Raw genomic sequence first — 14,822 nt, 5'->3', positions numbered from 1 at the left:
ATTGGAAAATTATTGACAACCGGTTGAGTTTTTAGTTGCACCAAGATTTGCACGCTGCTGGTAAGTGTAAATCAAATACAATTTCTTATTATTTTAACTTTTGAATTATGCATAATTGCATTACAAAATTATTGATTAATATGTTTCTAAATTTAATTGTAGGGTATTTTTTGAACCCACAATTTCTTTATGGTGCCCCATCCTCTCCTGAAGTTGCTAGAGAAGTCATGGATGGAGTTAAAAAAGTGATAACCAAGTTGGTACCCGATATAGATACTCAAATTTGGGCTATTAATCAAGTAAGTAGTGGTTCCATTAAATTGAAAAATGAATTGTTCTAGTATTCTGTAATACTTTCAAGAATAATTATCAATACATCTAATTAATTAATTATATTTCACAATCATCCTTTTTTAGTTGTTGCTATATCGAGATAGGAAGGAGACTTTTGGAACCCCGTTGGCTCAAAGGGCAGTGAAACAAACAAATCCTGGTAAATATGACTATATAGCCAAATAATGGAGAATGACTCTATTTTCTCTCTTTATGTTTCAATTTGACTTTTGAAATATACGCTATACTAACATAAAACTCTTTTTAATTATTCATGCAACTGAATGGTGGATTCATTATGGCTTCTGTGCTCTTGAGCTCTAAAGAATAGCAATCAGAGTTCTTAGCTAGACCACATCAACTTCGAATTGTGAGCGTAATTGGAGCACCTTTAGCCTCATCCATACGAAAACAAGAAATAGATTAAAGTACATGAGACTACAAAAACTTGTTTTCGTACATTACAACGTGAGGTTAAAGTTAAGACGTACAATGAGAAGAAGCCAACGAGAAATTTAAGAGGGTTTCAATCCTATCAATTTGGACTACATTTCCGAAGAAGATGATCCTTTAAGTCAATGGTTAGAGGAGAGAGAGACACCACTACTCGACGGTCAGGACAATTCAAATTGGTTAAATGAAGAAATTGGTGGTACTACAAAAGGAGGTGATCAACCACCAATAAACGCGCATGATGATTCAAGTTCAAGCCCTGAATGTACACAAAGTGATGACAATCTTGGTTTGAGCCCACCAAGTGATGATGATGGTAATAGTGGTGCTGGAGCTGGGGTTGGGGGGGGGGGTGGCAGTGGTGGTGGTGGTGGTGGAGGCGGCGGTGTAGAATATAATTATGGATATGACACAGGGATATCATTTGCAAGGGATATATATCCTTCTGATCCTTATGGACTACATGACATACCAGAAAATTATGACTTGGGTATTCCTCCAAGGAACTAATCTTCACAATCCAGGAGAAGGAGTGCTCGTGGTGACCCTAGTGATTCTACTAAAGATTCATATGGTGTGGTTCGTAGTTTTGGCGACTTTGGTTTAGATGGTTCATCATCACAATCATATGGATCTCATCCAACATATCCACATTATGCATCTCGTGACTCACATTTTTATCCCAGTGGATCAAGAATCTCAGGATCTAGTGAGTCTTCTTCTACACACTACCCAGAGCCAGCCCCTGCCCCAACTTATAGATGTTATTCAGGAGAATTTTCATCACCAGTACATTTTCAAGAGCAACAACGAAATGACGCAAACTTGGGTTTATTCAACTATGTATTTCCATAAGGATGGGGAGATAATTTCCCATCCCAATCTCAAGATACAGATGCAAATTATGAAGACCCTCCACGTCATTCTTTTTAGTGGTGACATGTGTTATGTTATAAATTTGTAATATTGTATTCATATATTTTCAACTATTTATTGATATTTGATATTAATTACTTTTTAAATTCATGTATGTGTAATGTGTATATTGAGTATTGAGTCTATTGAGTAGTGATTCATTTTTAGTAACTTTATGACTTTAATTAATTGATTCTTACATTTCTACATCTTTTTACTCATTAAAGTAATGTAAACTATAAAAAAATATGCTTTTTTTTGTAAACAGCGCACTAAAATTAATATAAAAATCATAATGCCTATTAAAAAGCATTTGTAGGTTAAATGAAAGCCTTCAAAATTCATTAAAAATCATGTATTAATGGATTCAAGCTTATTTTTCAATTTTGGCATGGTTGTGCATGCGTGAAAAAAATTCACGACCGTTACGCCCGCTTCCCATTATGTAACACCCGCGACCTGCGACACTCGCAACCGTAACGCGACGTTACCCGCGACCGCGATTTCGAACCATGGTTAACGTGGAGACCGAGACCGGTAAGGAGTACCAACCTATGGTACCTTATCCTCAGAGATTGACAGCCGTTGAACCGTCACTCCCTACTGGAGTAAATGTCAAGGAGTGTAACGTCGAAGCAAATCCTCACAGTGGCATGGTGATGGGTATACCCAATAAAGAGGGTGAGCAGAATGGTGAACGTTTAAAGGAACCAAGTAAAAATTTTAATGTTGATGCTTCTGAAGAACCAAAGGTAACTGCTCTGACATCTTTGCCTCAAAGACCGATTCTTAAAAAAGTGAATTTCCTGGAAAATATACTAAATAAAGATCCCTTCTTGCTAAAATAAGGAAGGCAATCTGCACATGTTTTGTCTGGTACCTTAGAACGCATTGATTTATTTGAGGCTAACTTTTGTGTAGGTGACAAGACTAATTCATTGTGGCGACTCAAGTTTGGAGACTCGCCAATTCAATTTATAGACCTGCACCCACCAGATGAAATTCCTCCTGAGCCTCCTCGAGACATATTGTGTTGTTTTTCTTACCTTTGTTTTTCATTTTGTTTTATTTTGTCTTATTTTTAATTTATTAGTAGGTACATTCTCCTTTTAGTTTTAGTTTTTCTTTTTCCTTACTGCTCTGCCCAGGTACTTTTCTACTTCCCTCATTATCATTCTTTTGCTTCTCTTTTCAAACATTGAGGACATTATCTCACTTTAGTTAAAGGGGGGGGGGGGGGGATGAGAAAATACATTGAAAATTTTTTTTTTTTTGAATATGGATGATTAGGCCATGATTAACACTGACTTATACCCTTTACATACTTGCATATAACCTAGGAGTTACACACTTAAGATGTATAGTGAGTTATTTATGTGTAGTTTCTTTTTATATGGTTATTCTAGGAATTGTAACTCTATGTAGGTTGACTAGTAGTTCATTCGTGTTAATCTGGCTATATAAACTCTTGTATTTACATAGTATCACGTTCACGTGACTTGTAGCATTTAGGGTTCCTTGTGAGCACTGAGAGAGCGCCTGTGGCGACTTTGATACCTTGTAAGGTATTGTTGAACCATTTATCGTTATTTTGAGTTTTGACATCAACTCAGAGTTCATGAAATTCAACTTTCCCTTTTTTTTTTTTCTGGATACTCTTTGTACACTAGTTTCTGTTTTTGACTTGCTAGCCTAGAGGTGGTATCTAGTGGGGAGATAGAAACCTAAGTCTTGTAGCCTACTCAAGATGTGAAGGTTGAGCCACCCCTAACGATAGACTTAGTTCATGGACTACTGTTCAAGCTTAATTCACATGGGTTGTATGAAGACAACAAAAGAAGTGTAATGATTGTCCTAATTGACATGAAAAGAAAGAAACTGAAGAATGAGCCGAAAAAAAAATAAAAACAAAAATAAATAAAAAAAATAGAACAACTACAACAAAAAGTTAGGGACACGACACATGTTCTCCACATATGAAGACTCTTCAACCGCTTAATGCCTCAGAAATATTCACGCCTGGTTCGTGAATAAGTTGATCTAGGGTGATCTTGATTGGATATGGTGAGTAGGTGTGAAGATGATAGGGTGAAGGACCCAACACCTCACAAATAGGCTAGATCCTTCTCAGACTAGTCCACTCCATACATTTAGCGTTTGTTTCTTGCGATATGTGAGATGTTTGATCGCGACACTCCTCCTCACATATGATGAGCGAACCCATTCTTTTTGAGTGTTTTTGAGGGTATACCAATAAGGCCGAGTCAGAACGACCGTTCTGTTGGTGTCCACTAGTATCCTGGGTATAACGAGTCATATACATTACACATGCCTCGAGATTTCATCTATTTATGCTCGAATTTATATGGCTACATTAACTTCGAATTATAATTTCCGGTTAACTTTATGTGAGTATACTATTCTTGATGGCTTTACAATGATGAAACTTGCATGAATGACTTGCTTCAGAGTTACGTGAATTGTATGAGCTTGTGTGTAATTTCGTTATAGTCTTGCATGTGAAATGGTATGGTTGTGTCACATGTGCATTCATTTCATATTTGTTGGAATTAGTATTTGTGGGTACTGTCCTAGATTTCATTCACGTTATTTGCTAGAGACTAGAAAAACGTTAGTTGGGGGGTGTGATTACGCGCTTAAATTATGTTATTAGGCGTTTAAATCCATGCATTAAGGATTATATTTTTAATTAAATGCTTAATTATGTTCAATATTTTAACATTGCGTTCTATTTATAATATTTGGGTTTTATTGAATAATTTATGAATATTTGGTATTTTATTATTGTAGGGCAACTATTGAATTACATAGCAAAGTTTTGATCTTTAGGCTTTTATCCAGAATTTCAAACATAGGATTGTGGTTAGTATTTAATTCTGTCATAGTCTATTTTATTGTGCCTTTTCCCGTTTTTTGTTGTTAAATTTAGTTTTTGTTAGAACTCATAATTTAAATTGCACGTTCTTTTAATTAGTCAAAAAAGAATCTCAACATCCCAAAAAACCCGAATCTGAACTGTGTTCAGTAACCCTTTTGTTTCTTATTTTCGGTTGGAATTACACGAAATTTGGAATTAGACTGTATTTTCTGAGGAGACGATCTGTCCCTTGGGCTAATTATTACACGACTAAACTCCTATACTTGGGATAACTTCTGAGCTGTTCATTTTTCGAGTGAGTCAGTAAGTTAATGTCAGATATGGGTGATTTGTTGCCTAACCCAAGTCGGTACCGGAAACTTGTTGGAAAGTTGAATTATCTCACAGTCACTCGACCAGATATATCCTTCGCAACAAGTGTTGTAAGTCAGTTTCTTGATTCCCTGAGAACAAGTCACTGGGATGCAGTAATTTGAATTTTGAGATATCTCAAAGGTGCACCAGGGAGAGGTCTATTATATTAGGATCAGGGTCACACTTATATTCAGGGATATACAGATGTAGATTGGATCGGATCACCATTCGATTGAAGATCCACAACCGGGTATTGTATCTTTGTCAGTGGTAATTTGGTGTCTTGGAAATGTAAGAAACCAAATGTGGTTGTTAGGTTGAGTGCTAAGTTAGAGTATAGGGCTATGGCGCACACTACATGTGAACTTGTTTGGTTGAAGAACATGTTGAAAGAACTAGGTTTTCCACATTCTCGGCCTATCGAGTTGATGTGTGAGAATTGAGTTGCTATTCATATTGCCTCCAACCTTGTCTTCCATGAGCAGACAAAGCATATAGAAGTTGATTGCCACTTTATTCGAGAGAAACTTGTATAGAAGCTCATTACGACCACTTATGTGAAGTTTGAGTTTCAACTTGCTAATTTGTTCACTAAAGCCTTGGGATGTGCTCATGTGAAATTCATTTGTAATAAGCTAGGAGCATATGGTATATATGCTCCATCTCGAGGGGGAGCGTTAATGGTTATTTAGCCTTTTAGCATTATTATTAAAGTGTGAGTTAGTAAGGGTATTATGGTCATTCCAAACATATATTATAAACAGAGGGAGAGACCTATCATTGAGTTTAGGTCTTCCATTTTACCCAATTAGTCAACACACTTTCTCCAAGCTTGAAAAAAGTATGGAATGGCCTGATATTTTGCCATTCTATATTCCAATAATTTGTCACCATGTTGCTATATGTATATATTGCTACATATCATCAAAATCCATTACACATTTCGCCCACAATTCTCAACCTACTTACATAGGACCACAAATTTGACCCCCCATTTTCAAGAACTATCTTCAACTCCTTTAATCTTGAGTATCATGCATAAATGAAACAAACTCACTTCGAAAATTCACAAAATGCAGAAATGGAGTCTGATTCTTATTACTGGCAGTGACAAACTGGTGCTCGGTACATTGGTATTCCAGTTTCTAGGTTTTCATATCAAAATATCGTGCTTGCTTGCAAAATATCATGTCTGGAATCAAAATATCATGCTGCATATCAAACTCTCAGAAGAAAAGCCCAAATTCTTGTGGCTGGAACCATTTATCATGAGTTCTGAAGTTACAGAGGGTTTTTTGGTAGTTCTCCACACGTGCAAGACCAGGCACATGGCGTGAGCTGCGGCAAGCATCCTCTGGTGATGAAATTTTGGGTGGTGGTAGATCAAGGGGTGGTGGTGGTTGTGGTGTGAAGAAATAACTTTAGGAAGCTAGGGACTTTTGAAGGGGCGAAAGCTGGGGAATGTTTCTTTGGCACATGAAGCATCAAGCTGATGAAATTTGGAGTTACGGCCTTTTGGTGGTTTCCACTTTTGATGGTATATGTGGTGTCATGAAAATCTTTTGGGGAAAGAGGTGTTCGAAAACTGAGGGCATGACTTTAATTTTTGGAAATTGCGGGTGGTTTTTCTTTAATTCTTTTTCTTGAAATTCTAGAGCAAAAAGGATGACAGAAGGGACTGAAAACTGGGATTGGTATTTTAACTCGGGATTGTCTTGAGATGGGAGATTGAGAGAGTGATGAATGGAGAGAAATTAGTTTTAAGTGATAAATAGAGAGAGTGATCAATGCAAATTTAAGTGTTTTAAAGGCTTGCCAACATTCAGAGTGGGTACAGCTGCGACATTTTGAGATTTACTGAGACCAATTAGTTTTCCTTCGCAAGATTTTGATGTTGGTCTCAAGAAATCCATCTTTTACTGTTAGATACATACTTTAGGAGTATAAATTCAGTGTGCCAGCACCATTTTTCAAGTTTATTAATGGAATTCTCTTAGAGAATCTGCAAGAAATTGAAGTGGAATACTTGAAGAATCCCTTCAAACTACAAAGACAGCACAAGGACCTTTTGGTAGTGTTGCACAAGCTTACACTACTAGGATTCATAGCAATCGATGTAATGTTACTCATCTAATTGGTTGGTCCTTGTTTGAATTTGAATTGATCCATATTGTTTATCTTATTGAAAAAAAAAAAAAAAATGATGAGTCGAGTCCACATGCTTAGTTCCCATCTAGTCGACAATTCTCAACAATTGATAAAAACTAGAAGTGCTTGTGGTTTTGATGGTTGTTGAAGGCTTGTTTTCTTCTTAGATTGGTTAGATGAAATAGAGAATTGTTTTAGTTGGTAATGATTGTGTGACCACTATCTACTTGGCTAGATCAAAACTTCTTGATTTAGCAAAGCAATATCAGCAAAAAGTTGAAAGGTACAAATATCACCACATGCTTCGAAATGAGATCTCAATAGAAAAGTATGCCCCACATTTGTGTAGGGAGCAATTAGTGGACCAACTGTGTAGTCTTAGGCAACATTCTTCTAGTATTACTGATTATTGCTCTAACTTTAGAGACCTCATTTATTGATGCACTCGTAGTGTGGAACCTAGAGTGGTGATTATGTTCAAAAACAGGTTGAGGGATGAAATTAGAAAGCATATTATTTTGCAAATTCAAAAAAATGGCCCACTACTTGAGGCTTACCACATGGCTTTGGAAGCTAAGAGATTTCTCTAGATACCAATCCATAACACCACTTCTAATTTTAAAGAGTTTCAAGAGTCTAGATCAATTTCCTAATGGTCATGAGGTACCACCCCCAGATGTTCAAGAGAAAACTCAAATTGCTAATGATAAACAATCAAATATAAAAAATTCCCATGCAAAATTGTTGCATGTTGAGTATTATGACTACATATATGATTTGCATGTTATTAGTGCACAATATTTTGATTCTTTAGTGGACATGTCATAAATCTTCTTATAAAAAATATAAATGATTTGCATATTAATAGTGCACAATTTTTTGATTATTTAATGGCCAAAAGTCATGAATATTCTTATAAAAAAAATAAGGCATTAGACTTGTCTTTGGTGATCCTAGACACTGTTGGTGATTCTAGACCACAGATGGACCTTGACTTGTTAGACTTAGTTGTTGAGACTTGCAATGAACTTCAAACTGAGTTGCCAACTAGTAGGATAGATATGTCAAGTTTTTAAGCAGTTAACTTCCTTTCTTTTTTGGTTAAGGTGCTTTCCTAAGAAAGTTACCTTGCTCTTCAACCACAATTTTCCCTTCCTAACCCAAAGAAGAAAGAACAATTGGTTACTCTGGAGTTTGTTGAAAATTATTTAATCATGGATCCTATTGTTGAAATCCCTACTGCAAATTTGCGTCTCCATCCCTTACATCTTCTTCCTCCACATCTTCTTTAACCAAATCTAGTGAAACATTGTCCATCATTCTAGAATATGGACCAAATGCGTATTTGCTTGAGCTGCCAATAGATTTGGATATTAAATTGATTTTTCGCTTGGAGGACTCGTTATTTTATGAGGACATTGCAACCTTCAATGGATCTTTTAGATACTCTCCAATGGTGATTGACAATGCAATGTAATTCATGCCACCTCTTGATTTGCCTACATGTTTGACTTTGTTCCCACTCATGGAGTTAAAGCTACTACAACATTTCATAACTCATGGTTGAATGTTTTCTAACAAGGGGAATTTGATGAAGAACCACCAATGGAGAACTTTGGATGTTTATATTGTAGCTAGGAGTCCTAGGACTATTATTTTAGATTGAGAAAAATTCTGATTATTTTAGACGTTTAGTTAATTTAGGGTTATTTTGTGTGTCTTAAGTACTTGGGGTTATTTTGTAATTTCTTGTTTTCGTTGTACTATTAGATGCGTAAGTAACTTGTTTTTAATGTATGAAGCAGTTAGTTATCAGATTTGAATCCAGATTTCCAACTCAGTTCTCTCTCTCTCTCTCTCTCTCTCTCTCTCTCTCTCTCTCTATATATATATATATATATATATATATATATATATATACTTCTGATTTTCTGTTTCTGTGCTACATCAGTTGAGAACTCAATTAATTAAGTTTCAAAGCTTAAGAATAGCTTCATACATACAGAAGTAAATGTTAAGCAGGACTATTGATTTTTAAAGTTATATTTTTAGGTACACAGTTGATACATAATTTGATTTGCCTTATCTTTTTAAAAACAAAAAGTTTTTTAAGAATAGAACCACACACAACCATGACTAGAACTTACCAAATTTGGTCGTATATGGTATCTTTTCATTTCTGAAAATAATGAAAATGCTATCTTCAAATTTTTAGACTCCACACAAACCTGTGAACATTCAACATTAAGGATGGATTAGATTGAGGATATGCAAAAAAAACATTCTGATTAAGCACAGATGTAGAGGACAGCCATTATGGGACATAAAATGATAAAAAAGTTTTGAACCTTGATTGCTGTTGTGTATGCAATAACATCAGACTTAATTCCAGCCTCACGCATGGATTTCAAAATCTGCACTGGAAAAAAATGATTATTAGATAACTCAAAACTCCCATGAAAGTTGTGTTTGGAGACGTTGAGAGAGGGAAAAAAAACCAAAGAACAAACAACTAAAATGATTATATTTATTCAGGGCACATAAAAATTACATCTAGAGCATTATCGGCTGCTATAAAAGATAAGGAAAATGCTTGTGCACCCAGGGAATGATAGAAAAAAGGAGGAAAAGATAGACTCATATAGAACTACATTTGAAATGCTGAGGTTTTTTGTCATCATCGTTGTCTCTACAGTTAATGCTTTAAGTACTTAATCCTAACAATCAAGCAATTTCAAATTAAAAATTGTTGATATTAAAAGCACTGAGAACAATAAATCCCTTCAACATTGCATTTAACCAAAGATGGTTGCTTATCGTACCCTTCAACTTAACACTTTAGATGTAATTGTTTCTTAAATATATTGCATCTATATTGGTTTCCTTCGGTCTTATTTCAATCAAAGATGATTATTCGTCATCACTGTTATCTCTCTTTATAAATTAAAAAATAAAAAATTCACTTTGTTAGCTAGTTTGTGGGTACTTTACATTTTTCTCCTTCTTCATTCATCCTAAAGAAATTTCACATCCGTAGAATCTTTTGTACTATTGTAGCACATGTATGTTACCATAAAATCATAGCGATATATTCCAGATTGGGGACCAGCAGAATTGTACTATGAATTCAATTAGCTAATAGGAAGATGTGTCTGGGACGTTTCAACAACACAGATTCACTGAAGGAAAAAAAAGTGCAAAAATGTGCCAGAAATTCCCCGACCTGGAAATATGGCTCACAGAAATTAGAATTTTAGTTAAACACAGCCTTCACATGAGCCCAGAACCCAGAACCGGTAAAGTATTGGTTTTAACCACCTGGCAGAGAATAAGATAAAACGTATTTCACCTGGATAGCAGCCTCCACATTGCCTGATCTTCCACAAATATCAATCAAAATTGACCAACTTATATGATTGGGAGAAAGCCCCACCTTCTTCATTTCATCCATCAAAGATTTAGCATGGCAATAATCAGTACCGCAGGCCTTCATCAAAATATTATATGTTGCAGTAGTGGGTGTAAAGGGTAACTTCTTAGTGAAGTTTGTGCAATGTGAATTAGAAGTATCATTTATCATACTTGTACTGGAATTTTCAGATGCATGTCCCATGCCCACGAAGTTATCTCTAGTGTCATTAGGCCGGTTAAAATCATCACCAAATACCTCCTGCAGCCCAGTTGTCTTCCAGGAATGAAAAAAACGAAAAGCTCTATCATACTGGCAGGCTTCAACACAGGCATGTAGAAGAATGTTACAACACTGTGAATTTGGTTCACAACCGGCCAAAAGCATCTCTTTGAATAGCAGAAAAGCCTGCTCTACAAGACCTGCATTAGCACAGGTACTTATCAATGATGACCACGCGACTGTATTGGGAGTAATGCCGGATGATATCATATCTTCTTTAATTTTCAGCGCCATATGCCACAGTTTTGCATCGGTAAAAACCTGAATCTTTCCAGAAAGATCACCACTTCCATGAACAAACATGCAAGAGCAACAGGATAAGGAGCAGAAGAAGACAGCATTAAAGTTAATGTTCATATGATACTGTAAGACATACCTTAATAATTGTGCTGTATGTGAAAACATCCAATTTTAATGCTCCTGTTGATTCCAAATGTTGCACCTCCCTATAAATGTTCTGTGCCAAATCAACCCTTCCAGCAAGACAGCATGCCTTTAGAAGGATATTATAAGATGCCACGTCTGGGGTGACCCCAAGATGCTGGATACAGGATAAACAGGCTAAGATGGCATTACAGTTATTAAAGAAATTCATTTAAGAGCAACAGTTATTTTATATAGCATAAGAAAAAATATATATCACTAGGCAACAGCCAGAAAGGGTTGCCAGCCTGTTATTCAGATGGCATGATATAAACTGGAATTTTTAAGCCAATCACTGACATAAACAGAAATTTAAACATAAACATATGACTCCTTGACTTGAAAAGCTCTTGTATTTCTTTCCCTCAGCATACACCAAAACAAGCAAAGAGGAGACATTTTCCAAACTCTTTTCTTGCTCTCATCAATATTACCGAACCTCCAGGTGGTGAAGTCTACACTACCAGGCATGACCCATCCGGCTCGAAACCATTGCCATATGAGCCCTAAAAAGTCCCTAGTCTTTGTACAGCAGAGAGTGAGGTGATTAGTGTCTATTTTTCTTTGCACACGAACACTGACTAATATGGATGATCCCTATCCTTTAAAACCAAGGTTTTATCTAGTAAGGATTACCTCTCTGGCAAATAAGGACACTTTGATTGGGACTCCTGCACTCCATACAGCTTTCCACGAAAAGCAAGCATCTATCCTGCCAAGGATGAGATCAGAGAAAGACTTGACAGAAAAATTTGATCTTTTCCCCACTTTCCATCTTTAAAGAATCATCACCACTTGGCCTTAATATAGTATTGTCCAATTTTCCTAGTAATTCCAGCACATCACTAACTTCCCAATCACCCGTATCCCTTTTAAGACTGGCATCAAACAGCCCCATTGTTACCCCAGGAAAGTACATTGACAAACCAACACCATTTTGTTTGTCGCCAAAATAAAAAAAGCCAGGAATTTTTTAGAACTTCATCTCCACACCATACAGAATCAGAATCTGCATTAGGGTTTCTTTATGAACTAACCCTCTTCGGTCAGCCCAAACTTATCATTAACAACCCTCTACCAGAGCACCTCACCCTCTGCAGCTCTTAGGCCATTTTGCCAAAAAAAAATTTATTGAAGCTTTATAGGTGTCTCAGTACCAGACCTCCATATCTAATCGTGCAATAAATTACATTCCAATTAACTAGATCAATATTCCCATCCTCTTCTATGCTTCCCTGCAAAAAATCCCCTAATATTTTTCTCCAATTCCTTAAATGCTGATGGCATAGTAAAGAGAGACACAAAGTAGATTGGAAGTTTGGGCAGGTGTGCTCATATTAAGTTTGCACCTTCCCATTTTGGAAAGCAACATCCTCTTTAACCGTGCCAACTTCATCTCAATTCTCTTGCCCATCCATCACATGGTGCTTTAGATTTGAAGAGGCAACATGAGGCATTCCCAGGTATTGAGTTAGGAGCCTACTGATTTTGCAACCAAAAATTGCTGCAAATCTCTCAACATCATTGCCTTCTCTGATAGGAAGATAAGGCTTCAAATCACAGGAAAACACATTTAGGTAGCTAACTTCCCTTAATCCACACCAAACAACACAACAGTTTCATCTGCAAAAGGAAGGTGAGATTTCTCAAGCAATGAACCTACAGCCCCACCTGAAAGGCTCTGATGTGGCCTCCCACCAGTGAGGTGCAATGAAGATGAATTAGTGGCTTTGATGACAACGATAAAAAAGTAAGAAGAGATTGGATCTCCTTGTCTTTAGCCCCTAGAAATCTCCCAAAAAATTCCCCTAGAAATCTCCCAAAAAAAAAAAAAAAACTCTCTGGATCCCATTAACAATAATTGAGTGAACAGCTGACATACACAATTTAATCCATTTCCTCCATTTACTGTGAACCCCAATAATTTCAATAATTTAAAAAAAAAAAAAAATCCCAATTGACATGATCATACTACTTTCCAATATACCTTTGCAAATCAGCCAGGGTTGCAAACTTCTGAGTCTTCAGTCTACTACACATTTTTACCACTAAAATTCATCAAGGATCTTTTTCCAGGTACAGAGACATCTTGAGTATCTGAAACCACTTTCTCATTTACTTCTTTCAACTTGAGAGTCTAACACCTTGACCAGAAACTTGTAGAAACTCCTCACCTGAGTGCATGGTCTATACACCAGGATGTTTTCAGCCCCAGGTGTCAAAACTATAAAGGTAGCATTCAAGACTTTCTCCATCACCTCGCACGTGATGGTAATCCAGTTTTGTTTGTTGAATATCGCCATTCCATCAGGGCCAGAAGCCTCATCTCCTTGGCAAGTCTTCAAGGTTGCCTCCTTGTTCTCATCTGTTAAGGGTCTTTCATGCCAATCTTTATTTTTCTCACCAATAGAACTGAGCTCCATGCTATCAAGCAATGGTCTTCTGTTATTTGTTTCTCCGTACAAAGAAGCATAACCCACATTTCCATGGGCAATTACCTCTTGATAATGATGTCTTACCCTATAATTGTTATAGTATTGTCAAAATTTGATCTTCTATGTCAGTTGGTAACTTAATGGAGAATATCGTAGTATTTCACCTTCTTCTAGCCATAGAACTATGGATTTCTATTTCCAGAAAATTTCTTCCAGAATTAGCAGCCTCCCTACCTCTCCTGTCCCTTCTGTTATGCTCCTACTTACACAAGCCCCCTATTCCTTCTAAGATCTAACTCCTTGATGTCATCAACAACTTGTGAGACTCTCACCTCCACTCTCCCATAGTCTCCAAGTTATGCTTTTCATATGCTCTTCCAGAAGTTTAATTTCCTCGCTAGTTTGCAACTAGCAACTCCATCCACCACAAAGCTGTCCCACAAAGTCAAAATTAGTTCCCCTAACCCTCCTCTTTGAGCCACAGATTTTCAAATTAGAACAGGTTTCTACCTTTAGTCAAATCCCCAGAGTCCAAAAGCAGAGGCGAATGGTCTGCCCAGGCTTTGGCATGTGCTACAGTGGATTAGGAAAGAGGTCCTCACAATCTATGGAAACAAGAAATTTGTCTCCTTTAGGCATTGACACTTCTAATCTATTCTTGACCAGTGAAATGTCCACCATGTAAAGGCAAATCCATCAAACTGAGTTGGTTTATTTCCTGGGAAACTGCCTGATTGATATTGTTCTGGAGCAGCCTTTTCCCTCTTCCTGAAATAGGATCATATACCGAAGTCACCTCCAAGGACTGCTCCACTTGTTTCTGATGACTAACATCATCTCCCATCTTCATCCACTGAGCCCCTACAGCCTTATGAAAGCCTCACCAAATTTTATCTTTTACAAAATGAAAAGACATGGGGGCAGAGTGCATTTCTACCATTGACTCCACCTTGCTATTGGCTTTTATCCTACATTACGAAAAAGTCCTCAAGCCACACCTCTGCCCGTATAGCCAGCCAATCAAATTTTTTCCACTCCAAAAGGCTTGGGCCAGGCTCATATTCATGAGTTATCACTGCAACTTTTGTTAATTGTGGACACACAACTTCCACCTTCTATCTCTTTTGAAAACCTTTCACAGCCTTCCCCTTCGTAAACCATTCCAAGATAT

At 36.8% G+C, this 14,822-nt stretch overlaps 1 protein-coding gene across 4 annotated transcripts in view; it reads right to left on the bottom strand.

Annotated features, from left to right (window-relative positions):
- The window catches only part of LOC131167263 (pentatricopeptide repeat-containing protein At5g02830, chloroplastic), a 78,757-nt gene that overhangs the window by 34,725 nt on the left and 29,210 nt on the right, over positions 1-14,822 (bottom strand). For 2 of the 4 annotated variants that reach the window (XM_058125969.1, XM_058125971.1), the window contains exons 5-8: positions 11,170-11,334; positions 10,452-11,060; positions 9,451-9,516; positions 9,250-9,330 (exon numbers count right to left, since the gene is read on the bottom strand). In XM_058125969.1, the coding sequence (XP_057981952.1) occupies positions 9,250-9,330; positions 9,451-9,516; positions 10,452-11,060; positions 11,170-11,334 (921 nt within the window). The remainder of the gene's footprint in view (positions 1-9,249; positions 9,331-9,450; positions 9,517-10,451; positions 11,061-11,169; positions 11,335-14,822) is intronic. The other 2 variants (XM_058125970.1, XM_058125972.1) reach the window with 1 other exon arrangement.

Source organism: Malania oleifera, chromosome 11 (genome assembly GCF_029873635.1).
Source record: "Malania oleifera isolate guangnan ecotype guangnan chromosome 11, ASM2987363v1, whole genome shotgun sequence".
Classification (NCBI taxonomy): Eukaryota; Viridiplantae; Streptophyta; class Magnoliopsida; order Santalales; family Ximeniaceae; genus Malania; species Malania oleifera.
This window is presented reverse-complemented; position numbering and strand designations above follow the sequence as displayed.